The sequence below is a fragment of the Eretmochelys imbricata genome, chromosome 16 (assembly GCF_965152235.1).
Source record: "Eretmochelys imbricata isolate rEreImb1 chromosome 16, rEreImb1.hap1, whole genome shotgun sequence".
Lineage (NCBI taxonomy): Eukaryota > Metazoa > Chordata > Testudines > Cheloniidae > Eretmochelys > Eretmochelys imbricata.
Genome location: NC_135587.1, coordinates 25355926 through 25371476, shown reverse-complemented (window position 1 = coordinate 25371476; position 15551 = coordinate 25355926). Strand labels below are relative to the sequence as shown.

Sequence of the window (15551 nt, the reverse complement as noted above, 5' to 3'; positions counted from 1 at the left end):
GGCATGGTCAGCTGTTCACCCACCACGGCCTCCAGGTCTTTCTCCGAGTCACTGCATCCCAGGACAGTGGGACCCGTCCTGTAAGTATGGCCGGCATTCTTTTCTCCTGGACATGTACATTTACATTTAACTGTATTAAAAAACATGTAGTTTGCTTGCCCCAAGCTTACCAAGGGGTCTAGATCGCTCTGCACCAGTGACCTCTCTTCCTCGGTATTTATCACTCCCCCAAGTATTGTGTCATTTGCAAACTTTGTCAGCAACGATATTGTTTCCTTCCAGGTCATTGATAAGTATGTTAAATAGTGTAGGGACAAGGTTGGATCCCCACTGGAAACAGACCCACTCAGTGACAATTCCCCATTTACTGTTACCTTTTGAGCCCTATCAGTCAGCCAGCTTTTAACCCACTGAATGTGTGCCAGGTTCATTTTATATCATTCTCATTTTTTAATCAAAATGTCGTGTGGTACCAAGTCAGGCGCCTTACAGCAATCCAAGCGTATTATGTCATCACTATTACCATTAAAAGAAAAGGAGGACTTGTGGCACCTTAGAGACTAACCAATTTATTTGAGCATAAGCTTTCGTGAGCTATAGCTCACTTTATTGGATGCATACTGTGGAAAGTATCCATGTATGCATCCGACGTATGCATCCGATGAAGTGAGCTGTAGCTCACGAAAGCTCATGCTCAAATAAATTGGTTAGTCTCTAAGGTGCCACAAGTCCTCCTTTTCTTTTTGCGAATACAGACTAACACGGCTGTTACTCTGAACTATTACCGTTATCACCCAAACGCGCAGCCGCAGCAAAAACAGGTGTCAAGGGCTCTAGCTTCCTGTAGGACTCTGGGGAGGGCGTCTTAGAGACACGCTCCCCCCTGGTGAAGTGCAGGGGTAGCCGGCCCCTCCCATTGCAAGGTGAGAACAGGCATGTGCTGGGGAAGCCGGGGCTGGGGCCAGTGCAGAGATTTGTGTTCCATGCTTGCGGCCGAGGGAATATATTTGTTTAGAATGATTTTACAATTCAATCAGCAGAGGGAGGCAGCCCAGGCTAGTGCAGGGATGCCCTGGGCATGGAGGGATTGTTTAAGATCCATGTGTTCTTTGGGAGGAGGTCCCAGTGGCAGGTGGGAATATGTCCTTGGGATCCAGTTCTCATGCGTTCACACCACAAGTCTTTACTGTGTGTCTCCATGAGATGCTCAGCCAAACCATTACCCTCGCCCTGGGCTCAAGCATTGTGCTGCTCATAATAGACAGCCTGCAGCACATGGATGGCTCTGTAGTCCCTCTCTTCTTCCATTGAGAGAACAGCCTGCATTCGCGGGCACCTACTATGGACAGGCCCCTGGGAGCAGGCAGCGCGAGCCCCTCTCCGTCGGAAAACAATATGGCAAGGCGCTTGCTGCTCGCCTGCAGCTGGAGCGTTCCCTGATTTATTAGGGTCAAGTTTCCCGGTAACCACTGTGACTGGGCTGTGGCTGCACAGTGACCCCCTCCCCACCAAATGGGGAATGAATCAGGAAGATTGGGTGGGTCACACAGGAATGCCCTGTAAAGACCGTGTGTCCTAGTGGCAGCAGGATCTGGAGATTCACCCCAAGGGCTGATGGCCCAGTCTAGGAATGAGCACAAGGCGTATGAGCTAATTAGAAACCCAAAGACAGGTGAATGTGTCTCTTTGGCTGCTGTGTTAAGCTGTGGGCGCTGCCTGGCGGGGAGGGCCATGTCTGTAGACATAGGACTGCACAACTCTCCAGGGGCAGAATGTAGCTGGGCCCCAGGGGCACAGGGCTCCCCAGTGGATCAGAGTCTGTGCTCCAAGAACCCATGCCGCTGCAGGGAGCTCTTATCAACAGAATTTGACTCCCGTTGTTCAGCTGCAGAGCTTGTCTTTGGCAAGGCCAGGCCAGGCCAGCACTGACCAGGACATGCCAGTAGTGTGGTGGGTCCCCAGACCAGTGCTCCTGGTGAAATGACAGACAAAAATTGGGTTTTTCATCCTGTTATTTTTTTATTATGGTTCACTTCTAAGAATGACTGGAAATCAAGCCAAGCACTCCCTGCTTCTAGCCACAGACCCCTCCCTCAACGGCTGGGAGCCTGTGAACGCAGAAAACGCCACCTGAACAACATACACGGCTTGCCATTTGCAGCCTTATTCCTTTTCCAGGCATCATTAATCTAAGTGGAGTTCACACCCAGCACAGCCAGCAATGGAGAGCCTTCATTTGCCAGGTGAGAGGGTTCTGGGTTGCTGCCCTGAGTGCATGTCAGTGGTAAGCTAAGGAGCTGCAGAAAGCAGAGATGGCTTCATCACATCTTCTAAACTAGCAGTTGATGGTTGCTGCTTATGCCGGGACTAAGTAACCCAAATAAACCCCTCTTGCCAGAGTGCTCTCAAACCCCTGCCCTTGGGGCATTAGGGTAAGGCCGATTTGCGGCACCTGTAAGTGGCACACTAAGGCATTTGTACGCCTGGGCAGCTACAACATTCAAGGAAATGCATTTTGACGGTGGTCCCAATGGGGTTGCCGTGGGACTCCAGGAGCAGCCTGGCTGAAAGAGCTGCTGGAAAAACTCTTCCCATTGAGAGGTGCAAGGGGGTATTGGAAGGGGTGCTGCACACCCCAGAATTGTGGAGGTCACCTGCCTCTAGTGCTCAGCACAGGAGAGCTTAGGTGTGATTGCAGCTCTGAGCTCTGAGCAGCCTCCCTATTCAACCAGCACCCCTGACACCCCTCTTCCTCCTCACGGCCTTCCCCAGCACTGCGGTGTGTGAGGCAAGAGCTGCTCTCCCCAGCCTCCACCTTCCTGGGGACAGAGCTGCTCAGGGACATCGGGGGGGGAAGCTTGTGGCTGACAAGAGCTGCCCGAGGCTCTGCTGTTGACTGACTCCAGCAGTGGGACCAGGAGACCTGGCAGCATCTGCCCCACCCAGATGTCCTGGGGACGCCCAGAATGGGGGAGAGTTTAGCAGGGCTCGGGCAAAACTCTCAGAGATTGTCCGAGTGCCTGGTGATGCTCCCACTCCACTCAGCTGGAGTATCAGGAATAGGCTGTGAACTCAGGCTGTGCCAGGGGGAGCAGAGAGATTACAAACCACACTCCGCTCTTTGCAATGGCGAGCAAAGGAAAACAGCCCGTGCTCTATGCTGGGAAGCGCAGTGAACCTTCTCCTTGCGAAAGGCGTTGCCGTGCAAACCTCTGTGTTAGTAATGGGCCAGCCCCAGGCAAGATCAAAGCCATCTGTGTCACAGGCTAATAGTGCTTTAGGAGCTGGGAGTCAGTGCCAATGTCTGCCCTTCTTGCCTCAGCCAGCTTTGGCTTGATAACCTTCCCCTGAGCTAGAAAAAAAAATGTAGCACCCGACTCAGAATTCGAACGTCTGTCTGGACCCTGCTGGTGAGCCTGGGCCTGGGTGTGGGAAATACCTGATGGTCCTGGAGCCCGGGCTGTGCTGGCCCCCTGGGCTTATGGCACAGAGTGGACCAGCCTCTCGTGCTTGCAAATTGCTATCGAACACAGTAGCAATGTCTGCTTACTGCACTTTGTTGTGGGGAAGGCCACATTGGCACCAAGCTTATCCCATGGACACCCAGCCATCGGGGATCACACAGATGGCCCAAAGCACACAGCGCTTGCCGGGGCAGTGGGGGACTGGCTGGGCATGCGGTGCTGCTCCCTCCTTCTCGCTGAGTTATGTTACAAAGCAGATACACAGACCTAAAAATATTCTCTCGACCACTGTCCCTGGGGAGTGCATGGTGGTGCTGGGCAGGGGCACTCAGCGTGGGCTCCGGCAGAGGGGCAGGGAGCAGTGCTGTATGCAATACCCACGAAAGGCCAGTTTGGCAAAGCCAGCTCTTACACACCCTTAGCAAAGTGTTCTGCCCTGGGCCGGTGACAGTGAGTTCTGAGGAGGGAATGCTGCCAGGAAGCTAAATTGGTTGTGGGCGCTGCCAGTCTGCTTGCTGGGTGAAGTGCTGGGACAGCTGGTTTGAGCTAGTCTCTAGCTTTGAGAGATTCTTCTGCTCCTGTAGCTGAATTCATCTAGTTGGCTGCTGTGTCTTTCATTCCCCTTTGGATCTCTACTGCAGGCAGCCATGTCACCAGGGGCTGACCACCAGCTGTTGGTGGGCTCTGGAGTAGACCATGTATCTAGCCATTCTCAGACAGGATTGAGGGAAGGCAACCAAGACTTAGAACCTGTAAGGGGAAGGGAAACAGTGGGACCGCAGGGGATGTTCTGCTACGAAGAATGCTGATGTTGCAAATTTTATGCACATGAAATATCGTGAAGGTAGCAGACAGGCTCTGGGCAGAGCGGGCACTGTGTGGGCTCCATGGCAAGTTCTCTGGGCCTGGGGCATGATGCCCGTGTCACCAAGTCACTCTGAGACCCGGTGCCTGCATTTCTGCTTGGTGGGCTGTAGCAGGTGCTGGTCACCCTGTGAACGTAACAAAGTGACTGGCAGCAGAAAGGGGAATAAAGGAAAAGGATCCTAATTCCTGCTAGCAACCCAAGATGGTCAAACCCCTGGGGTGACAGTTGCAGTGCAGAGCCAGAGGAAACCCCTCCCTCCCGCTGGGCGCTCAGAAATAGCTCAGTCCCTTCCACATTTACATGCAGTGAGAGCTCTGCTCACCCCACACTGGCTTGGGCAGTGGACAGATGTGGAGAAGGGAGCAACAACACTCAAAAACCTGGCACTTGGCACCATAAGCTACAGCTTTGTACAGGAATACATGGGGGGGGTCGCTATTTACAGGAGACAATGCAGAGTACAGATCAGCGGCCGGATGGCTGATACTTTAAATAAGACCTTGCCTTATGTGGACCAGCCTGGAAGTTCATGGGCACCCAGTTCCCAGCAAAGTTCCTAGTCCCTGATGTCAGCACCAGGGCTTACAGAAAGAGATCTCCTGGCCATTTAGGTTTGGTTGCATGAGACAAGCCATTTCAGCAAATGCCAAGATGGCTTTCAGGAATGAATCTAGGAGGCTGAAACACGCTGACCACTGAATGAAAAGGGCTTAAAGCCATGGGTTGGTGATGGAGGAGAATGGGTCCAATGCTTTGTGGGGACTGAGTGAATTAATACCACCAATGACTGTGCTTCTGGTGGATGGTGTATGGGAAATTCTTCCCCCTGCCTCCAAGCTAGGGCTGGAACATAGAGAAATGACGTCCCTGTTACCTCTACCCACCATGTAAAATCTGCATGCACAATACTTTAGCACTGGACTTAGACAAGAAGGGTGGAAAGCTGAGCCCAAGATGCTGAGCAAATGGCTGGTGTTAGAAACCTAGGGAGAGATCCCATTTGCACCTTCCCCCAGCTACCACCTGGCTCTGGAGGATCCAGGGAGAGGGGCTAAGGCTGATCTTAGGAGGGGAATGGGATTTGGCTGGTTGGAGATAGGGTGACCAGACAGCAAGTATGAAAAATCAGGACAGAGTGTTGGAAGTAATAGGTACCCATATAAGAAAAAGGCCCGAAAATCGGGACTGTCCCTATAAAATCAGGACATCTGGTCACCCTAGTTAGAGAGCTCTTTGGATTGGGTGCTGGGGCAGCACAGAGGTCTTCTCCTGCAAGGCACTGATCCTGGCCAAGGCCTGGCTGCACCAGGCCAGTTTGCCTGTTCTCCGGCAACGACTGACTCACAAAGGCAGTTAGAGGTCCGTGGCAGGGGGTGCGCAAGTGTGTGGATTTGTTTGCAGCCCAAGTGCAGAAGTGGTGTAAGGCACATGGAGGCGCCTTGCCCCTGGACACGCAGCTAAAAGTGCTTGATGTTGTAGGACCAACCTACGCCGAGACACAGGGCCCGCTGCTCAGACCACAAAGTGCAGTCTGTAGGTCACCTGGTGGCCGTTGTCCCAGGCATAGAGGACCTTCTCCTTGGGGTTGTAGTCAATCTGCGTGGTGAAGGAGTACTCGTTGAGGAAGGGCAGCTTGAGGTTGGCCTCAGTGCCCGTGTGGGTGTCGTAGGCATAGGAGATCTGCCCATCCTTCTGGCTGTACACATCCACGGCATACAGGATGCCACAGACAATGAAGCAGTTCCCATAGGAGTTGCGCTTGAGGCCTGTCTTCCAGGTGGTCTCCCTCTTCACGGAGAGGTCACTGGGGTCCAGCTTGCTCAGGACGATCACCTCCAGCTGGGAGTAGTCATAGTCCACTGCAGGGTAAATGACCCACAGCCCGCTCTCGTCGACTGCAAAGTCGATGTCTGAGTGACCCCTCCACTTCCAGGGCGTGGTGTCCTCGTACATCACGTTGGGCAGCAGGGCCCAGGCAGCCACGAAGCGCTGCTTCAGGTCGTACTTGATGATGTTCTTGGTGAAGGCGCGGTTGTAGTAAAACGCTCCCTGGTAGACCACATGGCCGGTCCCGATCCAGTTGTAAGGGAGCTTGTACAGGTTGCTCCAACGACCTGTGGTGAAAGTGAAAGTTCTTTAAGGAACAAAGACTAGGCACCTGAGCCAGGAATGGATCCTTACCTCCCACTGGCCATGTTTCCTCCCCCACATCCCCCTTCTGCACACTCATCTTCTGCACTGCCAGCTGACTGCTCCTACCAGAGGGGCCTGAGGTGCCAAGCTGCACTCACGTGTCTACATGCTTCTGTGAGCACCAGTCCTGCCTGGGTAGAGCCGGGAGGCAGAAATGGAAGCTGGGGCTGAGGACATGACTAGCTATTGTTGCTGAGCAGAAGGTGACTAGAAGAGGATTCTAGGAAGAGCAAACTACTTTCACCGAGGCAGTTCCAGACCCAGAGTATTCTATAAACCAAAGCCCATAAACCCGCCGGCCAAGTTCCAGCACAAGTTCCAGCATGCCTAATAGGCACTAACCTTGGGAAGGGAATAAACCAGCTTCTGTTCAAGCCGGAAGAACCTCGTGTTCAGGGTTGTGAGCCGTGCAGCATTGATACGGGCGGTAAGTCCTGCTACAGGCAGGCTCATCACTCGCTGCCTGGCGCAAAGGAGATACCTCCTGGGCAGATGGCCCAGGTGGCCCCTGCTCTGACCCAGGATGGCGATTCCCATGGTCCTAATGGGAGAGATTCCCTCTGGCTACTGACTCCGGCCCTGGGCAGGGTCGGAAAAGAGTCTGGGTCTGTTGGTGTTTCTCATCCTGGGCCACATCTGTGCTGGATGAACATGGACAGGTCTGGAGGCTGGGCTCAGAGAAGCCCCAGGATAGGTGGGGGATGGATAACAGGGACGGAAGGCTGGGGTTTCCTTAGGGGTCACAAGGTGAGCTAAAGAGCCACAACCGTGAGTCTCTCCCTGAGTTGACCTGGGCTGATGAAAGCTCCAGGTTCAGTTAGGGGCAGATGTGGGGCTCAGACTGAGTCCCATTTGTACGGCTCCTACTGCAGCCCTGCAATGGGATGGGAGCTGCTTCTCACTTTCCAGCCCTGGGAAATCAGCCCCGTTTCTCTGCATGCCTGCAGCATCCAGGCCTCATTCCTGGGACGTTCTCCCCAGCCAAGTGAACTTGTGTAACCCGACGTGCAGGTGCCAGGACCTGCCTGATCACCCAGGCGCTGCTCCAGTCTCACAGGCGCTGTCCAAGCCCCGAACTTTTGAAAGCACCAGTCTCTCTTTTATCTTGTTTCAACATGTAGACCGTGTGTACGGCTCCCGGCCGCTCTGACCTTCCTGTGCCGCTAACAGCACGGTTGTGCTGAACAGTCACCCTGCTCAGCTTCTCTAAGCTGGTTTCATCTGCTGTATGGGAAAAACATTTCGGTGTCTGCCTTGACATGCAAATGCAGCTCTGGGGACGCGGGGTCTGTCGAGTGGCAGCAATCCAGACGCCATCAGTGGGAAGAGGAATCCGATACGCTGGGCACAATTAATGTTTCCAGATGCGCTCTCTGCTGCGTGAGTCTTATTGCTGAGCCCGACCACAGACCATTTGCAGTTTGGGAACAGCCAGGGTAAGTGAGGATAGCTCCCCTCTGCCCAGCAATGCCTGGCTCCCAGCTCACCCCCGACTTTCCCAGCCAACTCCTGCCCCTCCCGAGCAGGGGGTGAGGGAAGAGTGTCAGCCGTTCTCCGATGGTCATTAGAGGTGCTCCATGAATTCACTGCAACCCAGCCTTGCCCCATTGTGTGTGCTCCCTGCAGCTGCCCTCACATGGGGGCTTTCAGGGGACTCCACATGCAAAGTCACCAGCCACCAGTCTCATGCCATTAGTAGTTATACTCATCCAGTCAGGAGACAGAAACAGCACCATGTGACCTGTTGAGCAGCTGTGTCGAGTGGCTGGGGCATGGGTCTGGGAGCCAGGAGCTCTAGCCCCAGCCCTGTCCCTGGCTTGCTGGATGACCTCGTGCAAGTCCTTTCTCCTCTCTGTAGCTCTGCCCACCCTCACTCCCTTGTCTGTGAGGCTGTGAGCTCTTTGGGGCGGGGTCAGCCTCTCACTCTGGTTTGTGCAGCACCTAACGCAGCGGGGCCCTGAACTCAGCTGGGGCCTCTGGGCGCTATCAGAATAAAACTGGAGTGACCGCCTGGCTCTAAGAACCAAGTGGGAATCCCGTAATCACAGCCTACCTCCAGAGGATATCCCCCACCCCCACAAAACAAACCCATCCCCAACTTGCTGAATAACTGGGGCAGCCAGGCTACCTGGGCACGTCATTCCCTGTGACTCTGGGGCGGAGTGTGGGGGAGCCCACGGCCGGCGCCCCCCAGAGCATCTCACCTTGCTTAAAGTTGTCGAGGCTCCTGAACTCCACCAGGTTGTTGCCATAGTAGTAATTGGTGACGTAGATCCTGTCGTCTCTGGCCGCGGGGTCCTTCATCCATGCCCCCTCGTTACGCCCGTAGCTGTGGTGTTCCACGGGGGGCTCCACAGACTTGATGGTGCCCTCACACTGCACCTCTTTCACTGCTGAGCCAACAAGAGGCGCTAACTGCCAGTCTCCGCGGGAGCAGGCCGTGCCCTGCTCCCCCAGCCCGCGCCCAGAGCAGCCAATCAGGCCCACCCCGCAAAAAGGCCTTTCCCTACCCTGGGAGGGGCTCCCCCACTTTTATCCTGCCTGCCGGCTTGTTTCAAAGGCCCAGACAGAGTTTCAAAACATCTGCTTCTAGGAGCTCCCCCGCCCCCGCAAGTCCAGAGATGCTGCCTTCTCCTCACCTTGTGCCTGGATTTCGTGCCGTCCGGCTGCCCCAGGGACCGAGCCCCTCTAGCCACAGGGCAGGTACAGCACGGGTGGCTTCCCTGCCCACCCCCTGCCTTCCCAGGGCCCCTCAGCCCCACCTCAGAGGGACCACAGCTCCAGCAGGCTCACCAGGGCCCACTCAGCTGCTCGCCAGTTGTGACATGTCCACAGAGCAAGTCCCCCAGCTGCAGTTTGGGCCTGGCCCTACGTACCCACCTGAGGGACTTGTGCGGTGCCCCCAACCCACCTTGGTTAGGCGCTTCCAGCCCCTCGGTGCCTTCAGCATTGTCCCCCATGGAGAGGACGGTGACTGGTGGGCTCTGGGTAGTGGTGCTGGGGGCCCGGGTGGTGCTGGGGGCCCGGGTGGAGTGGGCAGAGGTGGTCTCCACCTGCTCGCCGACTCTCCCCTGGGCCTCTGCAGCAGCATAAGACTCGGGGTTTCTCTCCTCCGGCCGGTCCATCCAAGGGCTCCCCTTCCCGGGGCTTTCTGAGGAAAGAAGCAGAGCCCTTCCTGCCGTTCCTTTCCTGCCATTCCCTTCCCTTGGCTTGGCACTCTCTGGCAAGGAGTGCCAGGAGGGTGGGCCGGGAGCTGTGCTGAGGAACAGGCCAGGACTGTGGGGAGTCTGTCTCCCCCCTCCTCCACCCCACCCCCAGTCCCTACTCTTCTTCCAGTGCTGAGCATCTGACTCCCTCCCTTGCCCACCCCATCCCGCCCCCTCCGAGGAAGCCCATGTCCCACCCCGCTGGGGAGCTGAGCGGAGGGAGTCCTGCCTCTCCCCTACATCTGCAGGATGGCTGTTCCCGCCTGAGGCCCCCGCTGCCTTGCTTCCACAGCACACTGGGGGGTGGGGGTGCCGAGGCAAGGCAGGAGGGCAGGGGAACCCAGATGCAGGGCCTGGGCTCCCCAGGTTGGATTTCTGCAGCATTTAACCAAATGCTCCCTCTTTTCTACCTTCTTTGTGAAACTAAACCAACTGCCCCAGCTCCAGGAAAACACTGTGGGGCTCAGAGAAGAGCTGGGCCCGCCCCGGGAGCTGTGTAAAAATGGGGGCAGCTGCCCTCTGAAATCCCTCACTCGTGCCACTGAGTGTGCAAACACGGTGTTTGAGAGAGGAGCAGGGAATGTAGCGCAGTCGGGGACAGGATCAGTGCCCAGGGAACAGATTTACCCAGAGGCTGGAGGCCAGGAAACTTCCCAGCAGCTGAATGTGGGATTCGCTTTTCAACCTTTTATGCCACTAAATGTAGGGTCGCTCCCCACAGCTTTTCGGATGCATTTTGGTCTTGTTCTGCTGCCCCTGTTATGCCAACCCTGGGCTCCTCACACACGCACACACTGAGCTCTGCTGTTGTCCCTCAGTACAGACCTGCAGCCCCTGTTATCCCATCCCTGGGCCCCCCTTGAGAAGACCCTGTGCCAGTCTCGGTCACTGAGGTGGTTTTGTGATGTGCCCAAATGCTGCAGCTCACGTTTTCCTGTGCCCTAAGACCAGGCCTTTAAGCCAAGTCCCAAGAGATAAACGCTGAGCGCCTGGCCCCCTGCACTTCCCTGCCCCACAGGAGAGAGCTGGGAGCAGTATGCAGCCCAGGCCCAGCAGGGATGTGCGGGTGGGGGGCAGGCGGGGCCGGGTGCTCACGGGAGTGGGGGACCATGCAGGTGGCTCTGAAGGGGGGGTAACCTGGCGGAATGTTGGGGAAGGGTCTGAGGCTCCTCAAGGATGGGCTGGCAGGGTGTCCCAGGAACACCCTCTGGCTTCCCCGGCCAGCGGACAGTCCTGTCCTCTCAACCACATGCCATGCTGGGCCTGTCGTGGTGCTTGTGCCCACTCCAAGGGGCCTGGGCACTTACCTCGGTTGCTGACCAGGCCCTCGGCCTCCTCCTGCTTGGCAGCCTTGTAGTAGGTGATGCCCCGGATCACCGTTTGCTGGTGGCCGGAGGGCCTGGGCTTGGGGGTGGGCTGCGATGTGCCCGGTCTGACCCTCAGGCTCTCCTTCTTGGGCTTCTCCGTTTTTGGCAGCTTTGCCTTGGGGACTCTCACAGCTGCCTTGTCCCCCAGGCTCTTGCGGGCGCTGGGGTACTTGCTCGCCTCCTTGCCTTTGCCCCCGGCCGTGTCCTAGGAGACAGAGCCAGGTTCAGAGGCACCTCTGTGGGCAGCAGTGATGCTGTGTCTGGCCAGCTCTTGCACCGAGTGGGGCCGATGGCTTGGGATCACAAAGCTCCTGCTGCAGAGAGAGGGGCTCCAGGCAGCGCAGCCAGCAGGAGCCCCGCTCTGGACACTCTGTGCACCAAGCCAGGGGCTCAGAAACCATGGTGATGGGCACGGGATGAACTCGGAACAGAACAGAGGACACCTGCAAGATGGCAGCGCCAGGGCAGCTAAGACAGGATGGAAAGGAGACCAGAGTATGTAACAGGCCTACTGCACGCTGGGCTTGGCCCATATCCAGGCTTGGCAGGCCCTGACTGACTCTATCAATGGGCCAAAGGGAGTTAATCATTTAGCACAGGTTCCCGCTGTGGGCAGCCAGGCTGTCACTGCACGGCAACGCAGCACCTCCTCCCGGCCCGCACTCCGCCCAGTCTGCAGCCCCCTCAGCTCTGCGGGCCAGCGCCGAGGGGACCAGGCTGGTGCCTGAGAGTGTGTGTGTGGTGAGGGGGGCAGGAAGGTACCTGGGCCTTGCTCTCAGGGACAGCGGCAGCGTCCTTCTGCAGCAGCTGGTAGCCCAGGTTGGAGATCTCTTTCTTGATGCTGATCATGATGTCAGAGTAGTTCTCATAGCGCTTCATCTGGTTGGTCAGGTGGACGACACTCTCCTTCACGAAGTCATTCTCCCTGCTCAGGTTGGTCTTGATGGTCTGAGCAAGAGGCGGGAAGGAAACAGGGCATGAGTAGCTGAGACCTGATAGGGCCTCCATCGTCCTTCGGTTCAGGCAAAAGGCTTCATGTTTCTCTACAAAGCAAGGGCATGAAGGAAGGAGGAAACCTATCCCGCTTCCAAGGGATGACAACATTGTCTACTGGCTGGGGCAGGTGGGGCTGGGAGCTACGACTCCTGGGTTGTGTTCCCAGCTCTGGAAGGGGGCTGGGAACGGGCTGGACAGGGAAGTACTGTCCTGCTCAAGTCCCAGCGCCCAGAGCCCAACGCGAACAGCCTCTCAGCTGGGAGAGGGATCCAGCGCAGCTAACCCTCTCAGCGATGCGTGGCGGTGACTTGGGAAGCATCACTTCTGCAGGCAGCTGAAGGATCTCTACGTAGGAGATTCCTTTCTCCTACTCCCTGCTCATAGTCACTCCTGCCCGACACCCATAATAGCCCCCAGCCTGTGCAATTGACCAGGCAGAGCACAACCTCCACCTGGATCCTTACCCTAGTGCCTATCCCTTCCCCCGCCCTTGGCTGTGTTTGTGTCAGTTTCACTGTGAGCTCTGGGGCAGGACCCACATTTCCCCCTGTGTTTGTGCAGTGCCCCCCATGGGCCATGGTAGTGGGGGGGAGGTAAGGAACTGGCCCGAGGAGTAGTTCTCATGGCCTCAGTGGATGTTTCCATCCCCAGCCAGAAGACAGGAGGAAGGCAGTTATCAGAGCTCATTTCCTGCTAGCTTGCAGTCTCTGTATTCCATGGTAGAGTGGCGGCTGGGCAGCAGAAGCAGGTGCTGGCTTTTGTGTTTGCTCATCTGGCTGCTTTGCTCTGGGATGGCTCAGAAACTGCAGTGCAAGGGGGCCACTCTTACCTCCTCCAGAGTATTCATTTGGGAGACCACCTTGTTGATGTATGAATGGACCTTCATCAAATCCATGCTGTACAGTGTTCCCTCCAGCAGGTCAACCATGGACTGGAGCTGTGAAGGAAAAACCTTGAAGCTGAATTCCAAGAGCAGCAGGGGACAATGGGGGCTGCAGTAAACAGGGACCCCAGAATGAAGGAAAATTCAGTGTGGCTTCCTGCAGACCAAAATCACACGAGTGGGCAGAGCAACCCAAATGACATAATGCAACAGGACTCAGTGTTGGGAGCACCATGGGACTGCTACGGTCCCAGCACACAATGCCACAGATGCAAAATAGATAGGCAGCAGCTTTGTGGGGCTGAGATGCAGTGTAGAATGTGAACCTGGTGCAGGAACCCATGCAGAGAGAATGATGCCCAGCTACAATATCCTCTGGGATTTTGCACTACCAATAATCCCAACCTGATTTTAATTTCATGCCACTTTTCTGTCTCTCCCTGTGCCCCCACCCTGCCCACATACACACACTTCCAGGGAAAGGGCCCCAGATTGTTACAGAACCGAGGCTTAAGGACTTAAGGGGACACGTGGGCTGAGGAATGATAGAGGGAGGGGACACCACGGGCACTGCTCCTAAGAGGTCTTTGCTGTCTCTAACTCCGATGAGTCTATAGTACCTTGGCCTGCTGGGAGCTGAGATCAGTCGTGTGCCCTGCAGTGCAGTTGCATAGGAGCTGGAAGCGTTGAAGGTGAAATGTATCCTTGGGTGGGGGTGAGCCCAGGCCTGGAAACTGCCCAGGGTGACTCATACCCTCATTGAGCGATCCTCTTGTCACTGCTGGCAACAGATGCCTATGGCCTGGACCCACTTTGGCCTTGGTCTGTCAGACCTTGCCCATGGGGTGCAGAGCAGCCCATGCTCCTCCCCGGCCGCCCCTTCCCCAGCTCTGAGGGCCGACCCCTTCGACGTGGAGCCCGGCGCGCCGAGCCGGCAGCCTGCACAGCTGCGTGGAGGGAGTGAGCAGGGCACACACTGCCTATTGTTAGCTGGTGACATTTAGCCACCAGAAGCTCTCGACCCTGCTCCGTCTCTCACGCACAAGGGTCACTAGAGCCGCGGCCTCCCGGGGAAGCCTGCAGGCCCCAGCACAGATCTGCTCTTGTCAGGGAGTCAGCGCTGCTGGGAGAACCTGCTGTCTCGTCTCTGGGGAGCAGGGATTCCTGTGCCGTGGAGTCACTGCCAGCTGCCGGCGCTCCCTCCCTCACCCCAGACCTCACGGATGCCACAATGCCCAGCCCTTCCTGTCTGACATTTGCCCCAGTGGGGCTGGGCTGTGAAGGGCCCTTTGTGCCGTGCTGCGGATGCGATCAGCCCATGATGGGTCTGGCTGGGATCGGGAGTCGGTCTCTTTTCTTTCCAGCCCCCAGGATTTGGCCCTCTTAAAAAATGTCCGTTTCCCACCAGGGCACTGCATGAGCCTCAAGAGCAGGAGCCCTGGAACCAGACTCTGGTGCTGGGGTCCTGAGGGTGAAACGCCTGGTGCAAGGGAGGGGGCTGCAGCCCACGTGTCGCTGGGGGTTCCATGCGCCCAGGGCCGACCATAGCGTTCAGGGACCCAGGTCAGCGCGTGGGAGCGACCCGTGCTCCTCCTGCTGCCAGGGAGGCGGCAGGGGCGGAGGCCAGCCTGTCAGCTGGCAGCAGCTCCAGGCAGAGGCTGATGTGCAAGACCGGCCTAAGCCCAGGTACCTTGAACAGCTCTGGTGCCTGCTTCTTCAGCTTCTCCATCTTCCATTCGTTCTCGCAGGGGTTGAGCGAGGAGGGTGGGGCCGTGCAGGAGCACTTGCAGTCTGTCCCCGAGCTCACTGTCTCCACCGTGTAGAAATCCTCCACCCGCATGCTGCCATCCTTGATGCGGCTGCAGGCATCCTTGCTGAGAGGCCGCAGGATGCACTTGCAGCGGCAGTCAGAGCCCTCGGACGTCATCCGCACTTGGTCCATGTCACCAAACACCTGGGGAAGGGCAAGAAGCAGGCGTGTACGGACAGGTGGGACTTGGCCTGTCCTGAGCCACATCTTAGGCTCTGGGGTGCATGTGGGACACTGGGGGAGGGGTCAGGAAGGAATTCCTGCCGGCATCCCAAGCTCTTTGGGGTTCACCTTCTACCAAAGAGCCACTTGCCAGCCAGGTGCCCTGCATATCCCTTGTGACCCCTGCTGGGACTTCCCCAGGAAAGTCTCTGCTCACTGGTGCACCAACGTGGAGTCCTAAAGACCCCAACCACAAGCACAAACAAAGGCCCAAAGCCCCTGCTGGAATAGTTGCCATAATCACCCTCTCGGCCACCGCCGGGGATGGACCCTGGCTCATCTAGAGCTCAGGTATGATCTCTACAGCCTGAGCTAACGGACTGGCCATCCCATGGGTCCATTCCAGGGCCCAGGTTAGCCCTGGGGTAGACAGCCTCCTTTCCCAGGTGGCTTCTCTGGGAGGCGGGTTTCATGGGAATGCTTACTCTGTTGCAGCATGTTCCCGGGGGTCAGGGAGCCTGTTCATTACTCTCGCCGGCTCAGCTCAACCCCTTTCCTTGTATTTGTTAAACGCTGATAGGTTGGGGGGCAGGGGAGCACAA

The 15551-nt window shown here is 56.8% G+C and overlaps 1 protein-coding gene across 1 annotated transcript; it reads right to left on the bottom strand.

Annotated features, from left to right (window-relative positions):
* Positions 1–5742: 5742 nt before the first annotated feature.
* Positions 5743–14994, bottom strand: OLFML2A (olfactomedin like 2A). Its single transcript, XM_077836258.1, has 7 exons — positions 14668–14994; positions 12924–13031; positions 11861–12046; positions 11039–11303; positions 9437–9676; positions 8730–8915; positions 5743–6446 (listed from the first exon to the last, which is right to left on the bottom strand). The coding sequence occupies exons 1-7, from the start codon at positions 14992–14994 to the stop codon at positions 5845–5847; spliced, it is 1914 nt and encodes a 637-aa protein (XP_077692384.1). The 3' UTR covers positions 5743–5844.
* Between the last annotated feature and the right edge of the window lie 557 nt (positions 14995–15551).